The sequence below is a fragment of the Tenrec ecaudatus genome, chromosome 8 (genome assembly GCF_050624435.1).
Source record: "Tenrec ecaudatus isolate mTenEca1 chromosome 8, mTenEca1.hap1, whole genome shotgun sequence".
NCBI lineage: Eukaryota > Metazoa > Chordata > Mammalia > Afrosoricida > Tenrecidae > Tenrec > Tenrec ecaudatus.
This window is the reverse complement of record NC_134537.1, coordinates 145,784,544-145,812,406: the sequence shown is the minus strand read 5'-3', so window position 1 is coordinate 145,812,406 and position 27,863 is coordinate 145,784,544. Positions and strand designations below refer to the sequence as shown.

The 27,863-nt window shown below is 44.4% G+C and overlaps 1 protein-coding gene across 1 annotated transcript in view; it reads left to right on the top strand.

Moving 5' to 3' along the window:
- Nucleotides 1-17,426, top strand: part of FAM228B (family with sequence similarity 228 member B) — a 41,930-nt gene extending 24,504 nt beyond the window's left edge. The window contains exons 4-8 of the mRNA XM_075557256.1: nucleotides 3,945-4,032; nucleotides 4,129-4,273; nucleotides 11,733-11,840; nucleotides 16,670-16,814; nucleotides 17,376-17,426. Of these exons, the coding sequence (XP_075413371.1) occupies nucleotides 3,945-4,032; nucleotides 4,129-4,273; nucleotides 11,733-11,840; nucleotides 16,670-16,814; nucleotides 17,376-17,426 (537 nt within the window). The remainder of the gene's footprint in view (nucleotides 1-3,944; nucleotides 4,033-4,128; nucleotides 4,274-11,732; nucleotides 11,841-16,669; nucleotides 16,815-17,375) is intronic.
- Nucleotides 17,427-27,863: the final 10,437 nt, after the last annotated feature.

The window sequence follows — 27,863 nt, the reverse complement described above, 5'->3', positions numbered from 1 at the left end:
AGAGAAGAAGGCAGGGGGAGACGTCGGACAGTGTGACATATGACAAATTATAATTTATGGATGATGAAGGGTTCCTGAGGTAGGGGGCAGTGGTGAGGGAAGGGGAAAATGAGCAGCCGATATTAAGGGCTCAAGTAGAAGGCAAATGTTTTGAGAATGATGATGGCAACAAATGTACATATGATCTTGACACAATGGATGTATGTATGGATAGTGGTAAGAATTGTACAAGCCCCCAATAAAATCATTTTTTTAAAAGAAGAAAAGAACATTAAAAAGTAGAAAAAAATTTTAAAAAGAAAACATATATTTTATATATTTGTAAAAGAAATGTTTATTTTTTATTACAATATTACTACTGCTATAACTAGTTGCCATCAAGCCATTTGTAAAACTTGCTCCGTTGTATGTTCAGTGGCTGATTCTCTGGAAGTTGACTTTCAAAACCTTCCTTTCAAGGCATCTCTGGATGGACTCACACCTCCGACTTTCGTAGCCAAACATAGTAACCATTGGGATCCCAGAGCCTTTTCATAATAACCCTAGGTGCTCTTGGCACTCCCCCTTGGTTGTGGAGTCTGCCTCCGCATCCCACTGTAGGGTGTAGCTCGAATGCGCTCCTCCATGGGATCCGATGAAAACGGCACCAGTCTCTGCTATTCTTCGGGAAAACACGAGCCAGATCCTAATGGAGGGATCGGGCAGAATCCTTCGTCGTTGTCCTTTATAGTCTAAGCTGTCACGATCATTAAAAAATACAGGTGGGAAAACTCTCTCAGTTGAGAGGAGATGACAGAGTCGTGGCAATGAAATGTGATGGGATCCTCCACTTGTGCTGTGTTCTGTTGGTCACAGAGACTGATCTTGGTAAAATGCGGCGGTGGTGGGCCTGACCTTGCGCCCTGTGACTTTGTTTCTGAGAATGAAGGCGGACATGTAGGGCACGAGCTGACAACAGAGAAGAGCTGAAATTCCTACTTCCTTCTTGGAAGTGGTCCGTGTTGCTCCAACATAAAGTCTTACAGACACAGGAGTTAAATAACTGTTCTTTTTTTAAAAAATCATTTTACTGGGGGCTCGTACAACTCGTATCACAATCCACACATCCATCCATTGTGTCAAGCACATTTGGACATGTGTTGCCCTCGTCATCCTCTAAACACTTGCCTTCTACTGAGCCCTGGGATCAACAAGGAACTGTTCTTGAGATCCTTGACTCGTTCACTGCCATTGTGGTGATTCTGACCCACAGCTTTTCTTATAAAAAGTCATGTTGAATGTAATTGGTTTAGCATTGTTTTTTTTTAATTTAAAAAATAATTTTATTGGGGGCTTGTACAGCTCTTACCACAATCTCTACATACATTCATTGTGTCAAGCTCATTTGTACATTGCTTTTTAAAAATATTTAATCATTTTATTTGGGGCTCGTACAGCTCTTATCACAATCCATACATCCATCCATTGTGTCAAGCAATTGTACATTTGTTGCCATCATCATTCTAAAAACATTTGCTTTCTACTTCAGCCCTTGGTATCAGATCCTCATTTAAAAAATTTTAAGTGAATTAATAAATCAACAATTTATTAACTTTTATTTTACATTAGGTGAAGGATTAAAAAGCAAACCCATTTTTTAATCCAACAATTCATGTAATTTTTTTGCACATTTTGTTTCAAATCACTGATTGTAACCTTCACAGTATATCATCACTTATCCCACCTCCTCTTTATGTTTCCCATTTTCATTCCTCCTTTTTGCCTAACCCTTCTGAACTTTACCCTTGGACAAAGGTTGCCCTTTTGATCTCAAATGGCTGACTATTCTGAGAAGTGTGAACCACCTTAGTGTTTAAATAAGCAATTGAAGATATTCTTACTTTTAACTTCCAATTTAGTAAATATGACTAACCCACAAGCACAAAAGCTTCTTAGAGTTGATAATAATAAAAACAACAGTCATCATCATCATCATAATGGGCCTTGAAATGAAAATGTTCAAGAATCACTGGCTTATATCTCTACTCAAATTCTTTCGGTTTACACCTATACAAACAAACAAAAAAACAAGAAAAAATCGAGATCTATATAAATGGAAGAATAGACCACATGCATGATGGATAGGAAGATTCAATATTGTGAAAATGTTAACCATATCCAAAGTGATGTGTAGATATAATACACTTCCAATCCAAATTCCACCATCATTCTTTAAAGAGGTGTCAAAATAATGAAGAGCCAACTTCATAGGGAAAGGAAAAAGATTCTGGATATTCAAAACATTACTAAAGAAAGAAAACATAGGAGACCTTACACTACCCTATTTCCAAACCTATTACGCAGCCACTCAAAACAACACTAAAAAAAGTACTCACAACAGTCTGGTACTCATGCCATGACAGACACATAGAGCAATGGAACAAAACCGAGAACTTGGGAGTACATCCATATACCTGTGGACTCCTGCTTTTTGACAATGCATTGAAATGAATTCAACGGTAATAAACGGTACTGAACTAACGGGATATCAATTCACGGAAAAATGAAGCAGGACCCATGACTCACACCATATGTAAAAAATGAACTCACATAAAAGAATTTATTGATAGAAAAGGGTTTTTTAAAAGCTGGACATGGAGATACTGGAAATCTCATTTACTGCTGGTGGGACGGTCAAGTGATGCAGCCATGTGGAAAAGAGTATGACATGTCTTTAAATGTTGGAAATATAAAGACCACATGATCCAGCAATACCACTACTTGCTATCTAGTCAATGAGAAACAAGATTGGTGGCAGGACTAGATCTACACACCTGTATTTGTCCTGGCACCATTCACAAGAGCCAAAAAGTGGAAGCAACCTAACTGCATCAGTGAAACTATGAATAAGCAAACTATGGTATAGACACAGCATTAAAGGTTAATAATCAATCTGTGAAACACTTCATAACAAGAGATGATAAACACTTCAAATGTCCTTTGCTTCTCTCAATTTAAAATATGATTTGTTGTTCATACATAAATAGGTCACATACAAATACCTATACCTGAGAGTGATAGTCGTTTTTGTCTCATTCTACAGTGCGTTAATATATTCTCAGTATCTTATAAGTAGCATTTTTTTAATTTGTGGAAGTCCTGTAAAAGCATTATTCTAGATGGTCATCTGATCCTTGTTTATTTTACTTATGAATGTTATATATTTTTTATTAGATTTACCCCAGAAAACCAAGGCTAATTAGACTTAGAAAGTTTCATAGGTGACCTATGTAGCTTGTGGTAAAACTTCATTGGCTACACTAGACCATGAACAGAAACTGTTGAATAGTGTAATGTAGAAATGCTATTTTCATGTTGATCACGTTGGTCATCGAAACAGGTAGAGGATGCATTGCTCTATAGGATGCATTGCTCAGGAACACTGAGCTTCTAAGAATGACAGAAAATGTTTGAAATAGTGGTGATAGTTGAATAGGATTAATGCAAAATGTAGAAGTGTTGAATGGCAACTATCTTGTGACAGAGATATTTATCACAGGTTTGAAAAGATTTAAGGCTTCCGTCCTTTGGCTCACAGATGGTCTACATTTTGGATGGGTTTTAGTTCAGTTTTTGTTTAACTGTTCATTATGATGTTGATTATGGACATAAGGGATTACCATGAATATGTGTTTGTCTTTTTATTATGTGCATAGTAAAGGGATTTAAAAATTTTTGCATTTATGATGACAAGAAAAGAATTATTGTGGCCTGAACTCCCACTTTGACACATTGCTTCTTGCGAGGACTACTGGAGAATCCTTTGCATCTGGTTGACTGACTGGCTGTTCGTTTGTGGATGTCATGTGACACGTCGGGCAACAGAGCCATAGGTGGAGGCTTAGGGCAGAAGAAAGAAGGTAACTACTTGCAACCCCACCCTCAAAGCTATGCTTGTCTTGCAGGTCATCATCCCACCCTTCCGTGACCCTTTGAAAAAAGCACAAAGGGACAAGGATGAAGAAAACAGAACTCTTCTTCAGTGTGAGACTGGTACTTACTTACTTCTAATGTGATGGGATTTCACGGCCCAGCAACAAGTGGGGTTGCATTGAAGGGTGCTAATTTGGGTTACGAATCTTCCTACAGGCAAAATCTATACAATGAGAGAATTTAAAGAGTTGGAGAAGTCCAGGTTTCCAAGAATTGCTAACTCAAGGCACTTCATGACTCCAAATGAATGGCTTAAACTGCCTACAAGATATATAGAAAGTGAATTTTGTCAAAGAAGCAGGTAATGGGAAATATAACATAGGTAATAGAACCTCTCAGAGTGTGAAAACTTCTTCTTGAGGTAAGTATAAATTCTCTGCATAGTTATGTTTTTTTAATTACCTTTCCAGGAAAAATATCGTAATTTTTATCTATCTTCCTCTCTACTTGATGTTTCATTTTTACTGGGTACTTTCAAAATTTGCTTTTCCTTTCTCTTTGGTTTTCATTAAACTGCAATATGTGTAAGGTTTTTACTCCTTTTATTTATTCGATGTAGCTGTTGTATTGGTTCTGCATTGGGCTGCTAAGTGCCAGGTTAGCAGTTAGAAACCACCTGCTGCTCCTCAGGAGGAAGCTGAGGCTTTCTACTCCCTTCAAGAGTTAGTCTCAGGGGAGGGAGGGGAAAAAAAAGAGGACCTGATGCAAGGGGCTTAAGTGGAGAGCAAATGCCTTGAGAATGATTGGGGCAGGGAATGTATGGATGTGCTTTATACAATTGATGTATGTGTATGTATGGATGGTGATAAGAGTTGTATGAGTCCCTAATAAAATGTAAAAAAAGAAAAGAGGAGAAAAAAATGATTAGGGCAAAGACTGTACAGATGTGCTTTATACAATTGATGTATGTATATGTATGAACTGTGATAAGAATTGTATGAGCCCCTAATAAATTGTTAAAATTAAAAAAAAAAGAGTTAGTCTCAGAAACCCACAGGGCAGTCCCACTCTGTCCTATAGGGTCACCATGAGTCAAAATCCACTCAGTGGCAGTGAGTTTGGTTTGAAGCCTTTAAAATGTATCCTATTTATCCTTTTTTGAGATTTGGGGTCTGTGGTGACTTCCTTCAGTATTGGGGGGCAATACTACAGCCTACGGAACTCTGATGGCAGGGTGGTGATTGGTGGGCTGCTCCCTGCTAGGTCAGCAGTTTGAAACCACCAACCCTCCTCGTGAGAAAGATGGGTGTTCTTCTAAACCCACAGGGGCAGTGCCACCCTGTCCATCGAGATCAACTCGATGGCGAAGAGTTTGCTTCCTGGTTCAGCAACACCACCAACGTTTCCAGGATTTCCTCTGCCCCAGTCTCTGTTTTATTTTCCTCCTGTGACTCCAATCACATGTGTGTGAGGCTGCTTAATACTGCTGTACAGCCCCGTCGCTCTTGCTCTTGTACAGCCCCGTCGCTCTTGCTCTTGTAGAGCCCCGTCGCTCTTGCTCTTGTACAGCCCCGTCGCTCTTGCTCTTGTAGAGCCCCGTCGCTCTTGCTCTTGTAGAGCCCCGTCGCTCTTGCTCTTGTACAGCCCCGTCGCTCTTGCTCTTGTAGAGCCCCATCGCTCTTGCTCTTGTAGAGCCCCGTCGCTCTTGCTCTTGTAGAGCCCCGTCGCTCTTGCTCTTGTAGAGCCCCGTCGCTCTTGCTCTTGTAGAGCCCCGTCGCTCTTGCTCTTGTACAGCCCCATCGCTCTTGCTCTTGTACAGCCCCGTCGCTCTTGCTCTTGTAGAGCCCCGTCGCTCTTGCTCTTGTAGAGCCCCATCGCTCTTGCTCTTGTAGAGCCCCGTCGCTCTTGCTCTTGTAGAGCCCCGTCGCTCTTGCTCTTGTACAGCCCCGTCGCTCTTGCTCTTGTAGAGCCCCGTCGCTCTTGCTCTTGTACAGCCCCATCGCTCTTGCTCTTGTACAGCCCCGTCGCTCTTGCTCTTGTAGAGCCCCGTCGCTCTTGCTCTTGTACAGCCCCATCGCTCTTGCTCTTGTACAGCCCCGTCGCTCTTGCTCTTGTAGAGCCCCGTCGCTCTTGCTCTTGTAGAGCCCCGTCGCTCTTGCTCTTGTACAGCCCCGTCGCTCTTGCTCTTGTAGAGCCCCGTCGCTCTTGCTCTTGTAGAGCCCCATTGCTCTCATCTCGTTTAGTTGTCACTCTTTCCCGTCTATTTGTTTTTAATTGGATTACCGCATACACTCAAGTACAAGCCATGTTTTCCAGCACATTTTAAATGCAGTTTTTGTTGTAAAATGAGTTGCCTCGGCTGAGATTTGGGCCGGCTTATACTTGAGTATATTCGGTATTCCTACTGACCTCTATTTAACTTCACTGAGTCTTTCTTCAGCTGAGTCTTTAAACTCAGGAGCTTATCAAAGGAATGCTTCATTTCTGATACCATGATTTTTACTTCTAGAATTTCCATTTGATTTCTCCTTAGAGTTTTCCGTTGAAAAATTACTTATGCATGCAATCTACCTTTTCTATTGATTCCTTAACATATTATTCATAGTTACTTAAAGATAGTAAAATTTCTATCTCATAATTCCAACATTGGGATCATTGATAACATACTTCCTCCCTGCTTCAATCTTTGTTCTGGGCTCAAAGTAGATTTATATTTGAGTTCCTTATCTCTTAATATGTTCCTCATTCTTTTCTTTTCTGTTTGAGCCCTTAGACTCAGCTCCTCATTTTTCCCCCTCCCTCCCTACTCCTCCCTCCATATGAACCCTTGATGATTTATAAATTATTATTATTTTGTCATATATTTTAAAATCATTTTATTAGGGGCTCATACAACTCTTTTTTTTTCTTTTTCTTATGAGAGAGTGAGAGAGTGAGTGAATGAGAGAGTGAATGAGAGAGTGAGTGAGAGAGTGAGAGTGAGTGAATGAGAGAGTGAGAGAGTGGGTGAGTGAATGAGAGAGTGAGTGAATGAGAGAGTGAGTGAGTGAATGAGAGAGTGAGTGAATGAGAGAGTGAATGAGAGAGTGAGTGAGAGAGTGAGTGAGTGAGTGAGTGAGTCCATACAACTCATCACAATCCATACATACATCAATTGTGTAAAGCACATCTGTACATTCATTGCCCTCATCTTTCTCAAAACATTTGCTCTCCACCTAAGCCCCTGGTATCAGCTCCTCATTTTTCCCCCTTCCTCCCCACTTTCCCCTCCCTCATGAACCCTTGATAATTTATAAATTATTATTTTGTCATGTCTTGCCCTGTCCAAGTCTCCCTTCACTCACCCACTTTTTGATTGTCCATCCCCCAGGGAGGAGGATATATGTAGATTCTTGTAATCAGTTTCCCCTTTCTAACACACCCTCCCTCCACCCTCCCGGTATCACCACTCACACCACTGGTCCCAAAGGGATCATCCTCCCTGGATTTCCTGTGTTTCCAGTTCCTATCTGTACCAGTGTACATTCTCTGGTCTAGCCAGATTTGTTAGGTAGAATTGGGATCATGATAGTGGGGAGGGAGCAAGCATTTAGGAACTAGAGGAAAGTTGTATGCTTCACTGTTGCTACATCGTATCCTGACTAGCTCATCTCTTCCCCGAGACCCTTCTGTAAGGGGATGTCCAGTGGCTTACAAATGGGCTTTGGGTCTCCACTCTGCACTCCCCCTACTCATTCACTATGATATGATTTTTTGTTCTGATGATGCCTGATCTCTTTGATACCACATCTTCACCCAGGCTGGAGTGCTTCTTCCATGTGGGCTTTGTTGCTTCTGAGCTAGATGGCCGCTTGTTTACGTTCAAGCCTTTAATAGCCCAGACACTATATCTTCTGATAGCCAGGCACCATCACCTTTCTTCACCACATTTGCTTATTCACCCGCTTTGTCTTCAGCGATTGTGTCAGGAAGCTGAGCATTATGAAATTCCAGTTTAATAGAACAAAATATTCTTGCATTGAGGGAGTACTTGAGTGAAGGCCCAATGTCCATCTGCTTCCTATTAATAGGTTTCTCATTATTTTCAATCTTAAAAAAATTTCCCATCAATCTGCTTGCTCATTTCTATAGACTCATTGTTTTCTCCTCACAGTGACTAGATCTTTTACTTAAACGTTTAGTATACAATCATTCCAATTTCTATAGTCTTTCGGGGAGCTGAATCTCTGTGGTTAAGATTACTGTTTGTATTTGCTCTCAGGGCTGCCTATTCCACCTGTCCCTGCTATCCGCCACTGTGACGCCCTCATCTCTAACCTGAGATCCTTTTTTTTCCCTTGGTGCATTTGCTCCTTGTCTTTAATTATGTTTTTGGTGCGTTTCTAAAAGATGTCCCCTAACTTCTGTGAAACTAATGATGCCTCCAAAGAGTATCGTCTATCTAGGACCTAGTTGTATTGAGTGGGTGGGGTACTTCAATGCAGTGAATTTCAAACTCATAGACGGAATAAAAGGAGTCCTGGTGGCTTAATGGCTACGTGATGAACCGCTAACTGCGAGGTCAGCAGTTGGAGACCACCCACCACTCTGTGGGAGCAAGACAGGGCTTTCTTCCCCAGTAAAGAGTTGCAGTCTCAGCAACTCACAGGGGCACGTCTACCATCTACTCGACGGCAGAGAGCGCGTGGTGGTGTTGGCTAGGCGTTGCTTATCATAAGGTCGAAGGTTGAACCCCCTGCTGCTCCGCTGGAGAATGATGAGGCTAGCTGCCCCCTTAAGGAGCCTGGTGGCATATTGGGTTAGTTTGTGTGGCTAACCACAAGACCAGCAGTTCGAAACCACCAGGCACCCTGAACACTAGATGAGGCTTTTTGCTCCTGTACAGATTTATAGTCTGGGAAAACCACAGGGGCTGTTCTCTTTTGTCCTTTAGGGTCACTATGAGGCAGAATTGACTCAATAACAGTTAGTTTGTTTGTTTGTGTGAGATTTATAGCTTCAGAAACCTGATGTAGGGTCATTGTGAGTCAGAACTGACGGAAAGACCATAGTTTTCGTTGGTTTGGTATATACAGTGAGAGTTTGCAAAGACTTTTCAAAGCATATTCAGACACAGATAGTTAGAAAGGAATCAATTTCTAGATCCTGAGGTCCATATGCACTACTTTCAAACATTGATCTACCTGAGAATAAGTCTGCATTCATATTCTTTTCCTACTTTAAAAAATTCATACATTCTAAAAGTGCTCTAGGGTACCATATAAATACATATAAATATTGACCTCAGAGAGACTTTCGTTAACAATCAATCAAGACCGTAACCCTTGGCATATGTATGCATTTTCATACATACAGTTAATAATACATATTTAAATTTTATTATATTTTAAGGGCTTGGCTTTACAATCAGTGTAGTGGGCCTGTGTTGGATTACTTTGAATTTAGGATAGTCGAAGCCAAATAGTTTAGCGATGCTTTATTTAAACATAACTGGAACGATTTTTAAACAGCCCACATTTTCAAAAAACATTGTCTCCAACCCTAAGACAAAATATTTTGGTATTGCTTTTTGTTTTGGTGTGCATTATTCAAGATAGTAGCTAAAATCTATCTGATCAAATTGTATTATATAATTTTCATTCCTAGTAAGGTAATACTTTCTCTGTTTAAAATTATGACGAATGTTTGATAATTTTGAGATCTCTTATTAACAACAAATTGTTTTAAGCATCTGATGAAAAATTCTAGGGGTACACTAAAATGTACAAGACGGTATGTGAACTTTCAAAATTCCTTTCAGAAGTGCCTAAGCAAACCATTTAGAAATGACTGCCTGAGCGCTTCTAGCCAGCCATGACTAGACTAGAGATAAGGATGCCGGTAGCACATGGTTGAACTCGTGGCAAGAGCAGTGATCAAATTCACCCGGGCTCCCATGGAAGAGAAGTCCTGACCCGCTGCTCTTGTAGTAATGACAGTCTAGGAACCTGCCGACGCAGTTTTCCTCTATCCTACAGGGTCAGTATAAATCAGAATTGACTTGACAGCGCACAACAATATGACACTATATTTATTGTCCCTTTTGCTCACATCTATCTCTTTATATGTGTCATAAACTCAGTGAGGATATTGTTTGGGTGACACCAAGTCAGTGTTTGATTCATGAACTAGTAATGAGTTGGTGTAATGAGCAGGGACAGAGGGACTCGAAGGAGACCCTGATGTTTAAATGGAAGTCACTGGGAGGAGGGAGGGGCCTTTAGCATAAGAGGGAACAGGAGAAGCAAGTTCAAAAAGGCAGCTGATGATGACAATTTTGTTTGGAATGAATTTGATGTCTTCATGACCTATTCAAGGAATGAGATATCACCGGAGGCTGGGAAAGCGAGATAGCTTAGAGGAGAAAAAGGCTCAGTGCTGGAGAAGAAAAGTCAAGACGTTCATTTTGGAAGCATACAGCTTAGTGGAATAGAAGGAGGAGGAGATGAGAAGGAGACAGTATAAGCAGTCAGTAAGGCAGGAAGATAAGCAGATTTCCCACAGAGGCCAGGGGAGGAAAGAGTTACATGAAGATCAGGTCCTATGCCGGGTGCTTTGGAATAGGGCCTACCAGGAAGAAGCCGTTGGGTTTCTTGGTAAGGCCATTACGGTCCATAGTTTCAGTTTGCTGTGAGCAAAAGGATGAGAGGGAGTTGGGAGGTCTTTTAGATAATACCTTCACCCCTAAACTCTCCTTTATCCTGGGCTCTCCTTCCTACTTAGCCTCTTTTCCAAGATTGTGCTCCAGGACAGTCCTGTTTATTGTAGCTTCATACAGACTAATGAGTCACTGGGCTAACTCTTTTCAGATAAATAATCACAGGAAACCATCTTGTCCTCTCATTAATTATACCAATAATGTTTAGATGCTAACCAGCTGTCTAACATACCCACTTATTTTCTTTAACTCAAAGCCTATTTTAAAATCTGCATTTCCCAGGAAAACACATCCTAATTTAATCAGGATCTGTTTGATTTTTTTTTTCACATGGATTCTTCATGTGGCCCTTTCTTTGCTCGCTGGTAATAGGGGATATGTTAGGACAATGTCTCTGGTTCCCAGTGTCAGACAATTCAATCTGCTATAGAAAAGGACTCCTGTATGAAGGAGGTAGATTGCCCAGAGTATCTCGGAGAGGGCGTAAGAAGCAGGCTGAGCTGTCAGGAATGACTCCCCAGATCACAGAGTAGCACTGGTGGGCCGAGGCGCGTGCGGCCACCTCTGTGGCGCAGCATCTGGGAGCTGCTGCTGCCGGCTACCACCAGCTCAGGCCACCACCAGCTCTGCTATCATCGGTGCCAGCAAGATGGCCAGAGTCGTGTCACTGTTCCGGTCATGCCTTGTATGGTGGACAATTGGTAGAGTCTAAGGCATCTTACGTGGAGCGTATCTTTCTGGGGCAGGCCTAGTTTGGGCAAGTAACAGAATGTGGAAGGGCTTCTTCCAAACTGGTCAAACTAATGTGGCCAGCCACAAGGGACAGCCATTTACTGGTGTTGATTGTAAACTACACAAACGCTACAGCTTCTTTTGAGATCAGGGGTAAGGTCCCAGGGGTAGAGAGCGCTTAACACTTTGCCCCCTGGTTTTAAGTTTATCGGTTACCAGGAAATAGCAGGTCAATATCACGACTTCAGCAGTTCTTAAGTAACGAATCACACCCAAGGATGTACACCAGTTTGAACAATGTACCTAACAGTCCGTGCATAATACCAGTTTTTCTATATCTGCGAGCCCGTGCTGTTTCCTGAACATCCTTACACAGGTTATCTTGTTACAGGTTAAAGGTGAAAGTGAACAGCAACCGTAGTATTTTTGATTCGAAAATCTCCACAGCAGCATGCCGCCTTCAGGAACCCCCGGAAGAAGTAAGCCCAGTTATTTGCAAGTAAGTCTACTCTGGCCTCTACCCTTTCTCGGCTTTCATTCAATACTGATGACTGTGCCGCCGCCCTCTGCATCCTACCAGCTTCATGTGCACCAGGCTCGCTTGTGGCACGGCCTCGGGCACCTCTCACCATGGTGTCTGGGTGAAGTGGCCTTTTCCTCAGCTTTTTCTGGTTGAAACAAATAGCTATCCATTTAGAAATCGCAAATGCAGAAATGAGAGGAAATGGTGAATAAGTTTTAGGAGAGGGGCTTCAAAACTTGTGTGGAAAAATTCCATGATCTTTCAGTTCCCTTTTCCCGTGAACTTTTGGAAGTCTCCCTGTATTGAAGTTAAAAATAGAAAAATTGAAATTGAACTGGAGGGATAAAAATGGAGTTTTTAGTAGTTTTTATTGTTAGTGTTGATGGGTAGTAGCTGTTTCAGCACTGTATCCAGAGTGAAGTAGGCGTTCGAAGCAGAAAAGTGGGACTATGACGCATGTAACAGGGGAGAGCCTCTCGATTAACTAGTTAAGGAGTTCAAAGTATGAATTTCCTCTCGATAGTTAAGTATCTCATTCACTAACTGGGATTTAAAAAGATTGAAGCCCGTATACAGTGTTGGTAGGGACGTACAGCGGTGCAGCCACTTTGGAAAACAGCTTGGTATATGGCTCCACACATGTTTATTATGCTGTGTTGCTGTTAGATGCCAGGGAATATAATATGTTCTGGCTCACAGAGACCCAATGCACAGAGACAAGACACTGCTCAGGCCTGTGCCATCTTCACTGTGGGGGAAGGCCAGCCCCCCGCAACTAATCGTGGGCTCGATGGGCGCAATTGCACGGTTAAGATAGATATAAAGATTACAATAAAGTTATAATAACAGAGAAATGGGAGAGAGAGTCAAAGAAGTCAGACACATTTCATGGTAGCACCCTTACTTCCTGGATGGCCATGATCTTACCAGCCAGGTCCATGCACAGCCTGGGCCAAGGGCAGGGGAGAGAGCAGGAGAGTGAGGCGAGGTGGGATGATTTATTGCTAACCAAGGCTTGTATCTACTTAGGGGGTGTGATTGCAGGTGACCACACACGTCACAGGAAGGGGCTGTACAATAGGCATAAATATGACAGGAAGGGGAGGAGATAGGGGTGTGCACACAGTAGGAAGGGGAGGGACTAAGGGTCTACACGTGACAAGCAGGGCGGACCCTAGATTCATGATGGTGACCTAACCTTGGTCACCTTTGAGTGGGCTGGACCTCCCTGGGCTCTCCTACAAGGAAACAATCTACTATCCAGATCACAAGGGAGTGGTGGGCCCTTCTTAGGGTGGGACAGACTATATAGTCTGATTGCTCTAGAAGGCTGATAACCCTGAGGGAGCATAATCCTGACCTACTTCTGTTGACCTCCAAGTGTAGTCATGTACCATGTGTAGCAAGCAGCTAAGTTTGGCATATATTTGGGGAGACAACTTGGGAGAAACCTTTCAGTTCCCCACACTTCATAACATCCTATGTTAGAGCCCGTTGTTGCAGCTACTGTATCAGTTAATCTCACTGGGGATCTTCTTCATTTCCATTGACCCTCTGCCTTACCAAGCAAGGTGTCCTCTCCAGGGGGTGGCCCCGCCTCATAACATACATCCAAAGTACGTGAGACAAAGCCCAGCCAATGTCACATCTAAGAAGCATTCTGGTTCCTTCTCCAAAGACAGGTTTGTTCATTCTTCTTTGCCAGCATCCTCATTCAAACGGATCCATTATTTTCACATCGTCCTAATTAATTTTCCAGCATTGGCATGCATGTGTCGTTGTTGTTAGGTGCCATCAGAGTGACATTGCCCTAACGAAAATGGGGCTTTCTACTCTAGTAGAAGCCAGTCATGAAAAGCCACCTATTGTACCTTAAATATCCATAAAAGACAAATAGATGGAAACAAAAGTAGATTAGAAGTTGAGTAGGGCTAGGGTGCTAAAACAGAGTGACTGTAAGTGGGAATGAAGTTTTGGGGGAGTTAGAAGTAGCCTCAAATTAGGTGGTAGTGTGTTAGTCTGGATTGACTAGAGAAACAAATCCAGAGACACTCATATTTTATAAGAAAGAGTTTTGTATAAAGAGTAATTGTATATTAAGAAAACATCCCAGTCTAGTCCAGATCAAGTCCATAATTCTGATATTAGCTTATATGTTTGATACCAGTCTGGAAATTCCTCTTCAGACTCATAAAACATATGCATTGACGCTGAGTAAAGAAAGATCATACCCAGTGGGTTAAAAGTCTTGTGGATCCAGTGGCAGTGGAAGCATCTTCGTGCTGGCATGGGTCTCCATGTGGCTCCTCCAGCTCCAAGGCTCTGGCTGCCATCAGTATAGCTCCATGTGGCTTGTCAACAGGAATGTCTCCCAGGGAGTGTGTCTGTAGCAGGCCTCCAGGGAACTATTTATCTCCATTTGTGCCTCCCAAATGAGATCATTAAGCTGGGACCTGATTGACAGGCTAGACTCCACCCCTTCACTCTTAACAGTCTCAAGTTGACAACAGATGATGTCACTACCACAGGTGGTGACAGTGGCTCAATGGTTTACATACACTAAAAACACGGGCTTACTTGTACACTCTTAACGTGAGTGAAGTTTATGGCAGGTAAAATATACCTTAATAATAACAGCAATAATTAAAAAGCACCAAACAGGATAAACTTAGGTTATTCATTTTTCTTTGCTTGGTTGGCCTACAATTCTGTTTCTTAAAAAAAATCTATCTATCTATAGCTATAGCTATATTATATATATAAAAATAATATAGCCATAGCTATAGATAGATATATCTAGGGTTCTTGAGGAATGTAGGGTGTGGGGAAGGGAAAAAATGAGCTGATATCAAGGACTCAAGTAGAAAGAAAATGCTTTGAAAATGATGATGGCAACATATGTACAAGTGTGCTTCACACAATGGATGAATATATGGATTGTGATAAGAGTGGTAAGAGTCCCCAATAAAAGTATTTAATAATAATAAGAAGCAGTAGTTTTCCTTTTCCTGAGTAGGCTCAGAATTCGATGAGTACAATGTGTGAGTAATACAGAGCTGGAGGGCTTTGAGGGATGCTGGATGGCAAATATTGATGAAGATCTGCCTGGTGAGGAGCTTTGTGTTGTAAAGTAGAAGCAGATGACCTGTAGAGATGGAGCTGACCCTGCTGGGGTTCTCCGTGTCCCTGCAGTGTGATTGAACAATTTGTACCACTGGCTCTTGGAGAGGGCTAGAGACGGTGCTGAAAGGAAACCCTATTCACTTGGTAGTTGAAGACCTTGAAATGACTGAGAATTATTCTTGTAGTATATTAAGAATCAAAGGGTTAAGTTTCTGTACAATCTGACAGGCCTTTTCGGGGGAAGGTTTTAGGATAATCAAAACTTTAATCATTGTTAATTTAATTAAGGGATTTTGCCCTCAAATACCTCTTCTCGAAAAGTGAGACCCAGAGAAGAAACAAAATATTTTGTGGTAGAGGGTTACAAGGGGGTACCTCCCCCAACACACAAATGGAATTTTTATTCAAAGCTATATATTACAATTTTTTTTACAAAACAACCTTATCACCTTCAAAGTACTCCCCATTACACTGAATCCACTTGTCAAATCTGCAATGCCATTCTTGGAAACATTTTCAAACTCATTTGTTTGGATGGCTAGCAGCACCTTCGTTGTTTTTTTCTTCACCTCATCTGCATGGTCAAATCGCTGCCCTGTCACGTCCCTCTGCAGTCTCTGAAGCAAAACAGAAGTCTCAGGGAGCAAAGTCAGGTGAGTAAGATGTGTGGGCCAAGAGAGGCATGATGGTTTTTTGTTTTGTTTTGCCAAAAACTGGCACACTGAGATGGTTGTGTAAGCAGGTGCATTGTCATGGTGGTAAAACCAGTCCCTCGTCTGCCACAAATTAAGTCTTTTTTGTCACATACTTTTATGCAATCTTTTCAGAACCTCTAAATAGAAAGCACTATAAGTAGACATTTTCATCTGTTCGGGAAGTTGATGGATGTTCAGAATGAGGTTTGTCATCAATCAACAGATTACCTTTTCTGAATCGAGAAATCCACTCGTACGCTTGAGTTTTTTCCATACCTCTGTCCTTGTAAGCTTTGTTCAACATCACAACAGTTTCTGCAGCATTTTCCCCTGAGCAGGAAACAAAATTTCACAACTGCACACAGTTCTCTTCAATCGGCTATTGCCCAGAATGAGGTTGGAGCAAAACTGCTTTTGCGAAAAAAGTCACTGTGACCAGAGAGAACCTTCCCAGGGTGATGCCACTGGGTGCACTAACTCAGAGCAAGTTGCTCGATGCTCACCTAGCGGGAAAAATCCACACTACATTCTACGAAAGTTCCGCTCTGCCCAGCGCAATTCTGTTCTCTTTCTTTCTCTTTTTTTGGGGGGTGGGGGTCACCCACTCATAGAGTTAAGATTTAAGGCTTATGTTTGTGTGTTCTGTCTGAAAGGGGAAGGAGGAATATTAGAATCTCATAGTAACAGGTGTGGTGATGGGAGGCTTGTTGTCAACAGTGAGACCTGCTCATGGAAGCCCCAGTGGACAAGTCTGTGAGGGGTTCATTTACACGTAGGGACCCTCACTTAATTGTTTGGTTAAGTTCGAAAGAGACTTCAAATAAAAATAGTACTTCAGCAAGATAATGCGATTTTGGGGGTTTCCCTTCTCATAAAAAAGGTATAACTTTACATAGAATTCATTGACTTTAAACTTAAATAAAATTACTAAATGCTTCAAGTGAATCGATACATATTTAATAGAATTCTTTTCTTTCTAATTTATAGAAACAAAGAGGACTTCTGTCTGGAAAAGAAATCTCTATGTTATCTGGAGGGAAAGAATTCAAGTCCCAAAGAGAGTAACTCTTCCCCGGTTTGCTTCTTCTTTGGGCCCCAGCCAAGCGGTAGGAGGAATGAGGACCAGGAGATGGTGAGTGAGAATCGAGGCCCCTCCACTTTATAATTCACGAGACAGCAAGTGCTGAGACCCAAATCTGAGCCACCAGGAAAGTCTCTGAGACGAGAGGATGCCGTGGGAGGGAAGAGAGAAGGGAAACAGGGAGAAGGGGGCTGGGAGGCAGGTGTTTGTTATCCCAAGGGAAGCTGCCCCGCGGGGTCCTGGGGTGGATGGACTAGCCCACAGAGGGTTGCCTTCACTTGCTTTCTCCGGGTTTCACACTTCTTCTCGCTCTCCCAGGGATCCCTTAGCACACTCAAACATTTCCTTCCCTTAATTCAGTCACGACAGAAAAACTCCAAACGATCATAAACTCAGACTAGGAAAATTTAAAAAGCAAAATAAAATGTACAAGGTATGGAGATGCAGGTGCTCTCTGCAGGAGCAGATTTCTGATGCCAGAGCGACAACAGTCAAACTCGGTGGCCTCAGACAGCCCGCCGACTGCAGACAGGGCTCTGTGATTCTCGTCCTCCCCTGGCTCTCTTCACATCCTGGATCCTCGCCCGCCCTCTGGCGTCCGGCCCCACTTAGGATGGGATCCGGGAGAAAGACACCCTTCGTCACCAGCTGGCCTCCGGCTAGAAGTCAGCACAGGCGTGGCGTGCTTTAAGAGTAGGCGGTTGTGTGAGGGTGCACAGCTGGGCTTCTTCCTTCTTCTATGACGTCTCTCCATTTGCCCACCACGTTCCCTAAGAGCTAAGCCACTTCGTGCTTGTTTGTTTACTTTCAGCTTCTTATTGTGAATTGGCATCTGGTTTCAGCTGTCGATTGCCGTCTTCACACTAACACCACTTATCCCACCTCCTCCCTGCGCTCCTGGGTCCCTTGCTTTCCTAACCCTTCTGTACTTTGTCCTGGCATAAACGGTGCCCGTCTGATCTCATATGGTTTTACGAAATGTGGACTCCCCTAGTGTTATTAGTTCTCTTTGTAGACTTGTCTATTGTTCGGCCAGAAATTGAACCCAGCGGATAGTTTAGACCTGACTGGGTCCCACCAGTCTCTATCTGGCCCGAGTCCCTCCAGGTCCTGATCTGACTGGGGTCCACCAGTCTTGGTATTATGGTTTTGAGTTCTGTTCCACCACCGCCCTCCTCCCCTCCCCACACTCCCCGTGACCTTCTATTGCGAGCCTTTTCAGCCTGGGTGGCAGCCAGGCAACAACTTTTGGTGCCAGAGTCACAGGGGCTGATGGTCCACTGTTCATATTGTTTCCACGCTGCTTCAGGTTTTCCCACTCCTCTTCCCTCTGGATGGGAGGAGACCAGTAGCTGCTCCTTAGATGGCCAATCATGAGCTTTGAAGGCCCCAGGACTCGTTCACTGACATAGGCTATAGAACACTCTGTTTGTGGCCTATGTTATGCTAACTGACTTTGGTGCGCTCTGAGCCCCTAGCCCCATCCGCCAGCCCAGCCATTCATCCCTTAAGGTGTTTGGTTGTGTCTAAGAAGTTTTTGTAACTTTGCCCCATGTATGCACCACTCGGAGGCTTCCCTTAGCGTGGAGAGTTTTTAAGACTTTATTTGCGTTCCCATTCCTGGGTGCTGTGCATGTGTGTTCCAGTTCTTTTTACTGTCACCCCACGTGCCTTTTTCTCTCCTCCGTAACAGTTTTAAAGCACCTGCTCTGAATCAGCAGTGTTCGAGGGGCTAGAGACAGACAACACAGGTCCCTTCCTGACCTCATGGAACCCACCAAGCAAATACGTAGTAGCATGGAAGTCAGTAATGAGTGCATCGCGGGCAATAAAACCGGAAACAGAGTGTAAGGACGACGGAGGACTTGGTGACAGGGGGCTGTTTTAGATAGAGAAGTTCAGGAAGGCTTCTCTGAAGAGATGGCGTCTGTAAGAATGAAGAGTGTGTTATGGAGAAATTGTGGGGGGAGCATTCCAGGCAGATAACCACCACCCAAAGCTTGAGATGGGAGTGGGGTTGGCATGTTCAGAAATAGCAAGAATGGGTCACATTGGAGCGCAGAGAGGGAAGCAGGGGGAAGAGGCAGCGCCTGGGGCCGTGGTTAGGAGTGAGAATCAACCCCAAGTGGAGGGAAAGCCATCCAGAGCAGGGCAGACATGTGCCATCCTACTTGCTGCCCCCAGGTAGACGCTGACTCACAGCGACCCTACCGGACAGGGAAGAACTGCCCCTTTGGGTTTCCGAGACGGTCTTTCTCCTGCAGAGCTTCTGGTGGTTCAAGCCGCGGCCTTGCGCATCACAGCCCAGTGTGCTAACCCCTGTGCCACCAGGGCTCCTTAACGTTGGGAAAAGTATGACGCCGCTAACCTTGAAGATTTCAGGAAAAGGCTATGGCTGCTGCATTGGCCAGCCACGGCTTTGGGGGGGGGGGTGGGTGGTAGTGTTTCCACGTTGGACAGTGATCCTCTGGGTCGACAGTTTGAGACCACCAGTTGCCTGGCGGGGAGAAAGCCTGGGTTTCTACTCCTACGAACAGTTACCGTCTTGGAAACCCACTGGGTCGCTATGAGCCAGCATGGACTCCGTGGCATGAGTTTGGTTTGGTTTATGGCTGCCACATGGAGAGCTGGTGCTTCGGGGCAGGTGTGGAAGTGCCTTAGGAAGCTAGTGCTCTAGCAAGGCCAGGCGGGGTCACGGTGGCTGAAGTCTGAGTGGTGGTGAGGTGCTGAGAAGGGAGCACGCTGGGCGAGCTTGTTATAGACTAGACACGTGCAGTAAGTAGAAACAGGAACTCAAGAGGGGTCCTCGATTATTGTCCTGAGGACCAGGTAAAGTACGGTCCTATTTGTTGGTGCCAGGGAAGTTTGCAAGGAAAGCAGTGTGGCAGCAGATGGGGCTTAAGGGCAAAAGTCAATAGTCATCCTGTTTGGAGTGGTTCATCTCAAGCTACCTACAACCAGGACCTTATACAAAGGAGGATTTGTAGTATAGACTATAAAACAACCAACCCCTTCCTACTGTTCGTTTAAACCTGTTTTGTGGGTATAATTCTTCCACTACTTTGGACATTGTCAGCTAATAAAAATCTCCTGGTTATAGATAGGATCTCGATTCAGTAATTATTATGCCCTACTTGGCACAAAGATCAAAACTTCACTCTTCACTTTAGACCATAAATTGTGGTCTCCCACCTCACTTTGGAACATATCATCTTAAGCTGCTAGTGAAACGAAAATTAGACTCATGTTCATATCTTGTTGTTTCTTGTTTCATACTTGACTGGCAGATGGATGTGCCAATTTGGAATTCAGGGAGAGCGTGGGGGTGGAGATAAACATTTGAGAGTCATCCTTTTATAGATTTTGTTTGGAGTCCTGAATGAGCCTGGATGGGATCACCAAGGAGTGAGTGTAGGAGGGGAGGGCTGAGGACAACTTCAGTGTTTCGAGGCTGAGTGAGACCAGGAGGCAGAGCCAGTCAAGTGGAAGGAGTGAGTGGCTGGTGAATTTGGAAGAAAGCTAGGGAGTGGTAATTCCTCGTGAAGAAGTGTTTCTTAAGAGAGGTGCTGTGTCTTTAAGAACTATCTGTGGGATGACTCTTCTATGGGATGAAGGGGCAACAGCAACTCAAAAGAAGAGGTGGCTCTCTGTGGGGCAGTTGATGTTCACGGAGAGGAACACGTCTAAAAGGAAGGGTGGGTTTGGTTGTGCAATTCAAGTCTGTAAGCATCGTCACTACATTGTACGTGTCAAAACTGCTGAATCGGTGTATGTTTTGTTGTATATATTCTTAACCATAGCAGAGTAAATTTTTAAAACTACTTGTGTTTCGGGTGAAAGTTCACAGAACATATTAGTTTTACACTCACTAATTTCTATGCAGGGCTTCACAAAGCCCCCTCCCCACTCTCTCCGAAGTTTTCTTGGACAATTTTGTCTCATGACAGCAGCACTCTTCCACTTCCTCCCTGGGCTCTGCTTTCCATCCACTTTTCCTGCCTCCAGAACTTGTCCTTTTGGGGGGCTGGGCCTGGGGCTGGGGGCAGACACTGCTCCTTTATAGATTGTTCTGAGCAGTCCTGCATGTTGGCGTTCATGTGATGGGTCGGTCTATCTTTTGCTCGGCTGAAAAGTGGTCCTCCTAAGACAGCTCCCTTCCAGGGTGAAAGCCTGCTAAAGGGTGCTCTCCTCTCAAGGGTTGTCCCAGTCTCCACGGGACCCACCGGTCTCCTCTTTTCAATTATTTTGAATATTGTACCATATTTTCCCCCCACTCTGTCCAGAACATTCTACTGCAGTCCCAAGCAGAGTGGTCAGTAGTGGCACCACTGAGTTATTTTGGTTCAGGGTAGTGGAGGTTCACGCGGCCTGTTAAAAGCTTTGGACTAATTGTTTCCTTGAGTTTTCTTTTTCTTCACTTTTCTTGTGGATAGGGAGAGAACAGTAGTTGCATCTTAGGCAGCTGCTTGCAAGCTTGTAAAAGCCCAGTTGCTACCAACTACAGTAGAGTGGAGAACTGTGAATAGAAAGGGTTGAAAAATCAGCGTGGAAAACCTTATGTCGCACAGCCCTGCTTTGACATCTCTGGGGCTGCCGGGAGCCAGAGCTGGCCACAGAAAGTGCCTTTTGTTTTTCTCAGGAAAGAAAGGGGCATGGTCAACTGTGGCACACGCTGTTGAGCGGTCGAGTAAAACAAGGACTGGCAATGGCCCTTGGATTCAGAAATAATCCAATGATTTTCAGTAGAGAGATTAGTAGGGGATATTGGAATAAACCTTGATTAGCATGTGTTCAGGAGAGTTTGGGTTTGGACTGGACATTGAATCAGCAATTAGTTTGAAGAATTTTGCTGCACACAGAGCAGAGAGATGGGATGGGAACTGGAGAAGATGGGGACAGGCATGTTTTTATTAGACGTATGTTTGCCAGTGGAGGTGCTCCACTAGAGAGGAGTGAATCGATGATGCCAGAGACAGGGCGGAGTTGAACTGCAAGGGCAGAGCCCTTCAGCGGGCACGGGGAGGACGGAGGACTCTGATGGCAGAGTTGGCTTCAGAGAGGAGCAGGTCAACCAATCCTGTACAAGAGGAGAGAGAGCAGATTGCCCGGCTATCAATGAAGCAAGGGTGCTGAATTTTGTGAAAGGAAGATTGCTCACTTCTGTTTACTTCTGTTTTCTCAGGGAAGTAAGAAGGGCTTCCGCTGATAGTGGAGGCAGAAGATGGAGCTTGGGGTTTCCAGAGAAAAAGGAAGGAAGGAATGTAGTGTTTTCTAAATCACAATTCTCTGGGTGTAAATGAGAAGCAGAAACCAGATGCTGTGGAGTCCGTTCCAGTTCACAGCAACGCCTATGTTTCAGAGGAGATCTCTCTTAGGGTTTTCAATGGCGGGTCTTTCCAAAGCAATTCACCAGGCCTTTCTCCCAAGGTGCTTCTGGATGAAGTAGCACCTCTAACCTTTGGATTAGCAGCCAACCATGTTAACCATTTGTACCACCCAGGGGACTCCAAGCACACAGGCATCTGAAAGCAGGAGCATAGAGCGGCCTCAAGCCAGAGCACACATCAGTGATCGCCCTGACCTGTGCCAAGGCGGGCTCTGCCCTTGAGTGGGCATGCTTCTGAACGAGGGCAGGCTGAGGCAGAAGGGTGAGGTGGAGGCCCTGCCTGTGAAGTGAGGCCCTCTGCTCTCGAAGGAAGATGGAGCTTCAGGGGTGGCCCGGCTCGGTTTAGCTGAGGGTTCTTCCTGTTCCTGTAAGCCGCTCCCCACTCCTATAGCACACTTAACTCTCCTGTCACTTTCTAAAGGTCCTTGCAGCCAAGGAGCACCCATCCTGAAAGGCACCCCAAAAGACGGCAAACAAACAAGGACCGTGCTGAGTACGCCACTCCGGAGCTAAAAACCCACAAGGAAAGCATCTGCAATAAATTTCATTTCCTATCTGTGTGTCGGGTCTGTGTGCTAATCAAGAAACGACAATAACATGGATGGACGCTTATTGCAAAAATCCCCCACCCCCCAGAAGTTAAGAACTTTGCCTGAAAGATCTTAATGCGCCTCCTAATAATAGCTACCCGGAGTGCCTTTTCCATCAGTTTGGTTGGTGTCCATCTTCAGGTCTGGCCTCCTTCGTTAGGCACCCGTACGGTGCACACCCGCAGAGTCCCACAGGCTTGGGGTGACCGTGCCTCTGCTGATTCTGACTGCACACCCCTCTGCCTCCCGGGGGTGGAGTCGCGGTCCCCGAGATGACATGGGTGAGGACAGAGGACAGGAGGCAGGACTTCATATTTCCTAATTAAGGGGGACAATTATGGGAACTGCTTTAAAGGACATAGGGGAGTCTGAGTTCCATCTGTTGCCAAGCACCCCTCTTTCCGGTGAGCACCCTCCCATCTACAGAAAAGCCCGGTAATGTTGGTAGTTCAGCTGGGCCTGCAGCGCGGCAGCCCATAAAGCCCGTCCGTGAACCTGAGGGCCACGGGCCAGGTGGGCTTGGTCTTGCCTGCCGGGCCCCTAACACCTCAGCTGAGTCTTTTTCTGCTTTAGTGATCCGTGTAATGCTCTCATTCCATGTTCTCCCTCCTCTTTAAACTGTTCAGTCTCCCAATATCTTACTTACTCCAATCAACACAGGGCTCAAGGTGTAACTCAATTAATTTAAACCTTATAGGGGAACTCTTTCAAGTTTATGAAAATAGAGATAACTAGATAATGAACCCCCTATGTGTTCATCCCTAGTTTCAACAATTGCCACCTTATGGCCGGTGAGAATTAAACACATTATACGAGGGGGACCTCCCCACCCCCCAAAAAAGAAAAGAAAAGAAAAAAGCTCCACTGGGTGGAGCTTTCGTGGTATGCACTTGCATTGAGCAACTCACTCTGAGAAGTTCCCCAGTGGCCTGGCCTTGGAAGGTTCTCTCTGGTCACATTGAATTTCTTCATAAAGGCAGTTTTGCTCGAACCTTGTTTTCTGTGATGGCCAATTTAAGAGAACAGCGTGCAGATGTGAGATTTTTTTCCTGCTCAGAAAAATGCTGCAGAAACTTTTGTGATGTTGAACACAGCTTACAAGGACAGCACTGTGGGAAAAAAAAAACTCAAGTGTATGAGTGGTTTTCTCATTTCAAAAAAGGTGAAATGTCGATTGAGGACAAACCTCATTCTGGATGTTCGTCAACTTCCTGAACGGACAAAAATATTGACTCCCAGTGCATCTGGAGTTCATTCCATCAGGTCAGACTGTTAATCGAGCTTTCTATTTAGAGGTGCTGAAAAGATAGCGAACAGTGTGCAGACGGGGAAGTGGTTTTGCCGCCATGACAATGTACCACGGACAATGCCATCTCAGTGGGCCACACTTTGGCAAAAAACATCAGGCCTTTCTTTCCCCACACACCTTACTTACCTGACCTCAATCCATGCAACTTCTGTTTGGGTCCACAAATGCAGAGGGACATGAAAGGACAGCAATTTGAGGGAAGTGCTGTCAGCCATCCAAACAGATGAGTGTGAAAAATGTTTCCAAAAATGGAATGGCAGATTTGACAAATATATTAAGTATAACGGAGAGTACTTTGAAGGTGATAGGGTTTTTTAAATACAAAACTTCCTTCCGTATACCTTAAACTCTGTGACAGGTTCTGGAAGTAATTAGCAGGGTTTTTTTAATTAGTTGGGATTTGATACATATGACATATTCTATATTTCAATCACGTCAGGTAGAATTGTACAATTGCTACCACAATCCGTTTCCAACCGTTCTTTTTCTACATGGACTCCTTGACTTCATCTCCTTAAACCCCCACGTCCACTGTACTCCTCCTCTGCCCCCCCCAGCCCCCTATTCTACTTGCTGTCCAGATAGTTTCATCAATCCTGGGTCTTGAAATGATCAGAGAACCCCAAATGATGTGACAAAGGGAGCAGGCGTCACAGGAAAACCATCTACATTTCCCCAGGGGGTTATCAGACCATCCACTGACATCTGCATGCCCCTAGGAACCACCAGACCACCACTCCTTGGTCTCAGGCTCCATTGCTGACCTACTTGGCCTTGCTTGCCTCCTCCTTGCCTTAGAGCAGTGGGTCTCCACCTTCCTCGTGCTGCGACCCTTTCACACAGTTCCTCATGTGGTGGTGACCCCCAATCATAGAATTATTTCCATTGTTACTTCATCACTGTCACTTTGCTACTGTGACCCCTGCAAAAGGGTCATTCAACCCCCAAAGGGGTTGTGACCCACAGGTTGAGGGTTTTTTCCCCCTTACTTTTATTGGGGGCTCTTACATCTCTTATCATAATCCATACATTCATCCAGTGTGTCGAGCACATTTGCACACATGCCGCCATCATCATTTTCAAAGCATCCTCTTTCACTTGCGCCCCTGCTATCAGCTCATTTCTTCCCCCTCCCTCCCTTCGCACCCTCCCTCATGAACCCTCAATGAGTTAGAGATGATTATTTTCTTGTCGTAAGGGGACTTTTGCTGCAAGGAAGGAAGACATTGCATTTTGGATTTTTAACAAACTCAAACTGAAATGGTTGCATTTCTAGTATTTTGACCAAGAGTGGGCTAATTCTTTCAGCCCCTCAGTCACTAGCTGACATCAGGTCTATGCCCCTGGCTCAATTGCTGCTACCAAGACCAGAGTCACATTGCTGAAGCATTGCCATCCAGAGTGCAGCCCCGTGAGTAGGGCCAGGCAAGTATCACCAAGTGCCTCCTAGACCACGTGACCAATAAAGAAGAGACAGCAGAACCCTAAATGCTGTGCTGGGGAGTCTGGAATTTACAGGGAGACTTCGGAGGATTTTAAAGAACAATTGTATTCTCAATCTCCTATGGTTAGGGGAAGAACTACCTATGAAAATGATGCTCTTTTAAAAATAGGATTTCCAACATTTCAAGACTGGATTTCTAGGAACATCAAATGCTCAGGTAGGTTTTAAAATTATTTCAATATTAAGATAGAAAGAATTTGAAGCACTAAGTCAGGATAAAATTTATTTTGAAGTGAAATAGTCTCTCTGGCTGATCCTAAAATGCTGCATATATATCATATATCTTATCATGAACCACTCTGTTTATACTTCATATAGTTTAAGCTAATTGCAGAATTATTACTTGGAATTTTATGTTTAGATGTCATTTGGGCTAGTGATCGGTGATCCCATGTTATGGGAAGATATTTTTCTCAAGAACATTATGCTTTCTGCTGAGCTAGTTGGATGAATGACCCCTCAGCCGGCCGGCCTTGAACTTCCACACCATGGCCTCTACTTGTAAGGAAACCAGAGTTATTCTTTTAGGGTTTTGTTCTTGGGAAATATTGCCTTCTTAGAGAAAGAACTACCTATCTCTGTTATCTTCTGTAGAATCTCATAGAAATGCTCACTGGAACAAGGTTTCTACCATAGGTACGCATCGCTTAGCAACCCTCCCAGCATTGTTCTTCCGCACTGACGCCTAGAGGCGGGGCACCCAGGTGCCTGAGTGCCAGGACACCCCGGCCTGCTTTTGAGGCTGGAGCCCCGCTGCTGCCTGGTGGCTGTGTGCCTCCCAGAATCATCCTGCGGTGCGGGAATAGAAGCTCAAAGCTCGGGTTCTTTGAAAAAAGCTCAGTAGAAATGGCAAACGTCTAGCAAGCGTAATTACGAAATAAAAAGAACGAAAGGTACGGCTCAAGTAGAAAGAATATGTTTTGAGAATGATGATGGCAACATGGGTACAAGTGTGCTTGACACATGGATGGATGTATAGACTGACAAGAGCTGTACGAGCCCCCAATCAAATGGTTTCTTTAAAACCCCCAAGCAGTATGAATGAGCACCATCAGGAGTGAAACAGGAGGCCATAAGCCTTGCAGGCAGCGGAAGGAAGAAGGCCTGCTCCGCACAGCTGACCTGCGGACGTCACTCTGGTGACCCCGCTGGCACGTGGAATACCAGTGACCGAGCTTCCAGCAGCACACAAGCCACCGCAGTCCAGCAAGCTGACGGCTAAGCGAGGAAAAGGCTTTGGGAACTCACAAAACCCTAGGTTATATGTAATTTTTAATTACCCGAGCATTGTTCCAATTGGCCCCCTCATAGAAACTTCCTGCAAATAGCTGGTTCACAAAAAAACGGACTTCACTCAAAGGCGAGTCATCAGAAAGGAAGCGCTACAGTTTCTTATGCAAAAAAAACTATAAGGTGGGAAAAAGGACACACGTGGTGGGAGTGGGAAGTAGACAAGACCATCCGCCAGAAAAATGCAGCCATGGATAAAATTGGGTATCAAGTATTTTGCCACGTGTCACAGTTGGGTTTTGTGCCAACTTGGCCGGGCCAGCTGTCTCTGAGGTTTGCCTGTCGAGCCTTCATAAGGCCCCATAATATGCCCGAGAACCATGCCATCAACTCCATGATGGGTCGGACTGGGCAGCCAAGCAGCTGTAAAATTAGGGTGGAGTGCACCCCCTCGATTCGGTCCCAGCCCGGATGCAATTGAAGGACGAGGTTCCCTTGGGTGTGTAGCCTATTTCCTTTTAGAAATATTTTCATAAAGCATTTGATTGGGGGCTCTTACAGCTCTAATAACCATCCATCCATCCACTGTATCTCACATTTGCACACATGTTGCCAGCCTCATTTTCAAAACATTTTCTTTCTAGTTGAGCCCTTGGTCTCAGCTCCTCCTTTCCCCCCATTTCCTTCTAAAGAAGACACTGTGGGAAAGCGAGTTTGCTTCTTGCTGGCTGGTATGGATCCTACACCTGGCTCATCGGCCATCGGCTTTTTGGGATCTGAGTCACCATCTTACCACATCACTACTCTGAACAAGGGACAGCATTGCTGATGTCCGACGGGTCTTGACTGAAAACAGATGATTCCAAAATGAGATGTTTACTTATGCTTGACTGACTGTGCCAAAGTATTAGACTGTGGGTCATACGGACTAGGGAAAGCTTTGAGGAAAATGGAAATTCTAGAACACTCCCCCGTGCTCACGAGGAACTTGCACACATGGATCAAGAGGCAGTTGTGCAAACAGAACAAGGGAATACCGCCTGGTTTGAAATCAGGAAAGGTGTGTAGCCCGGGTGTCTCC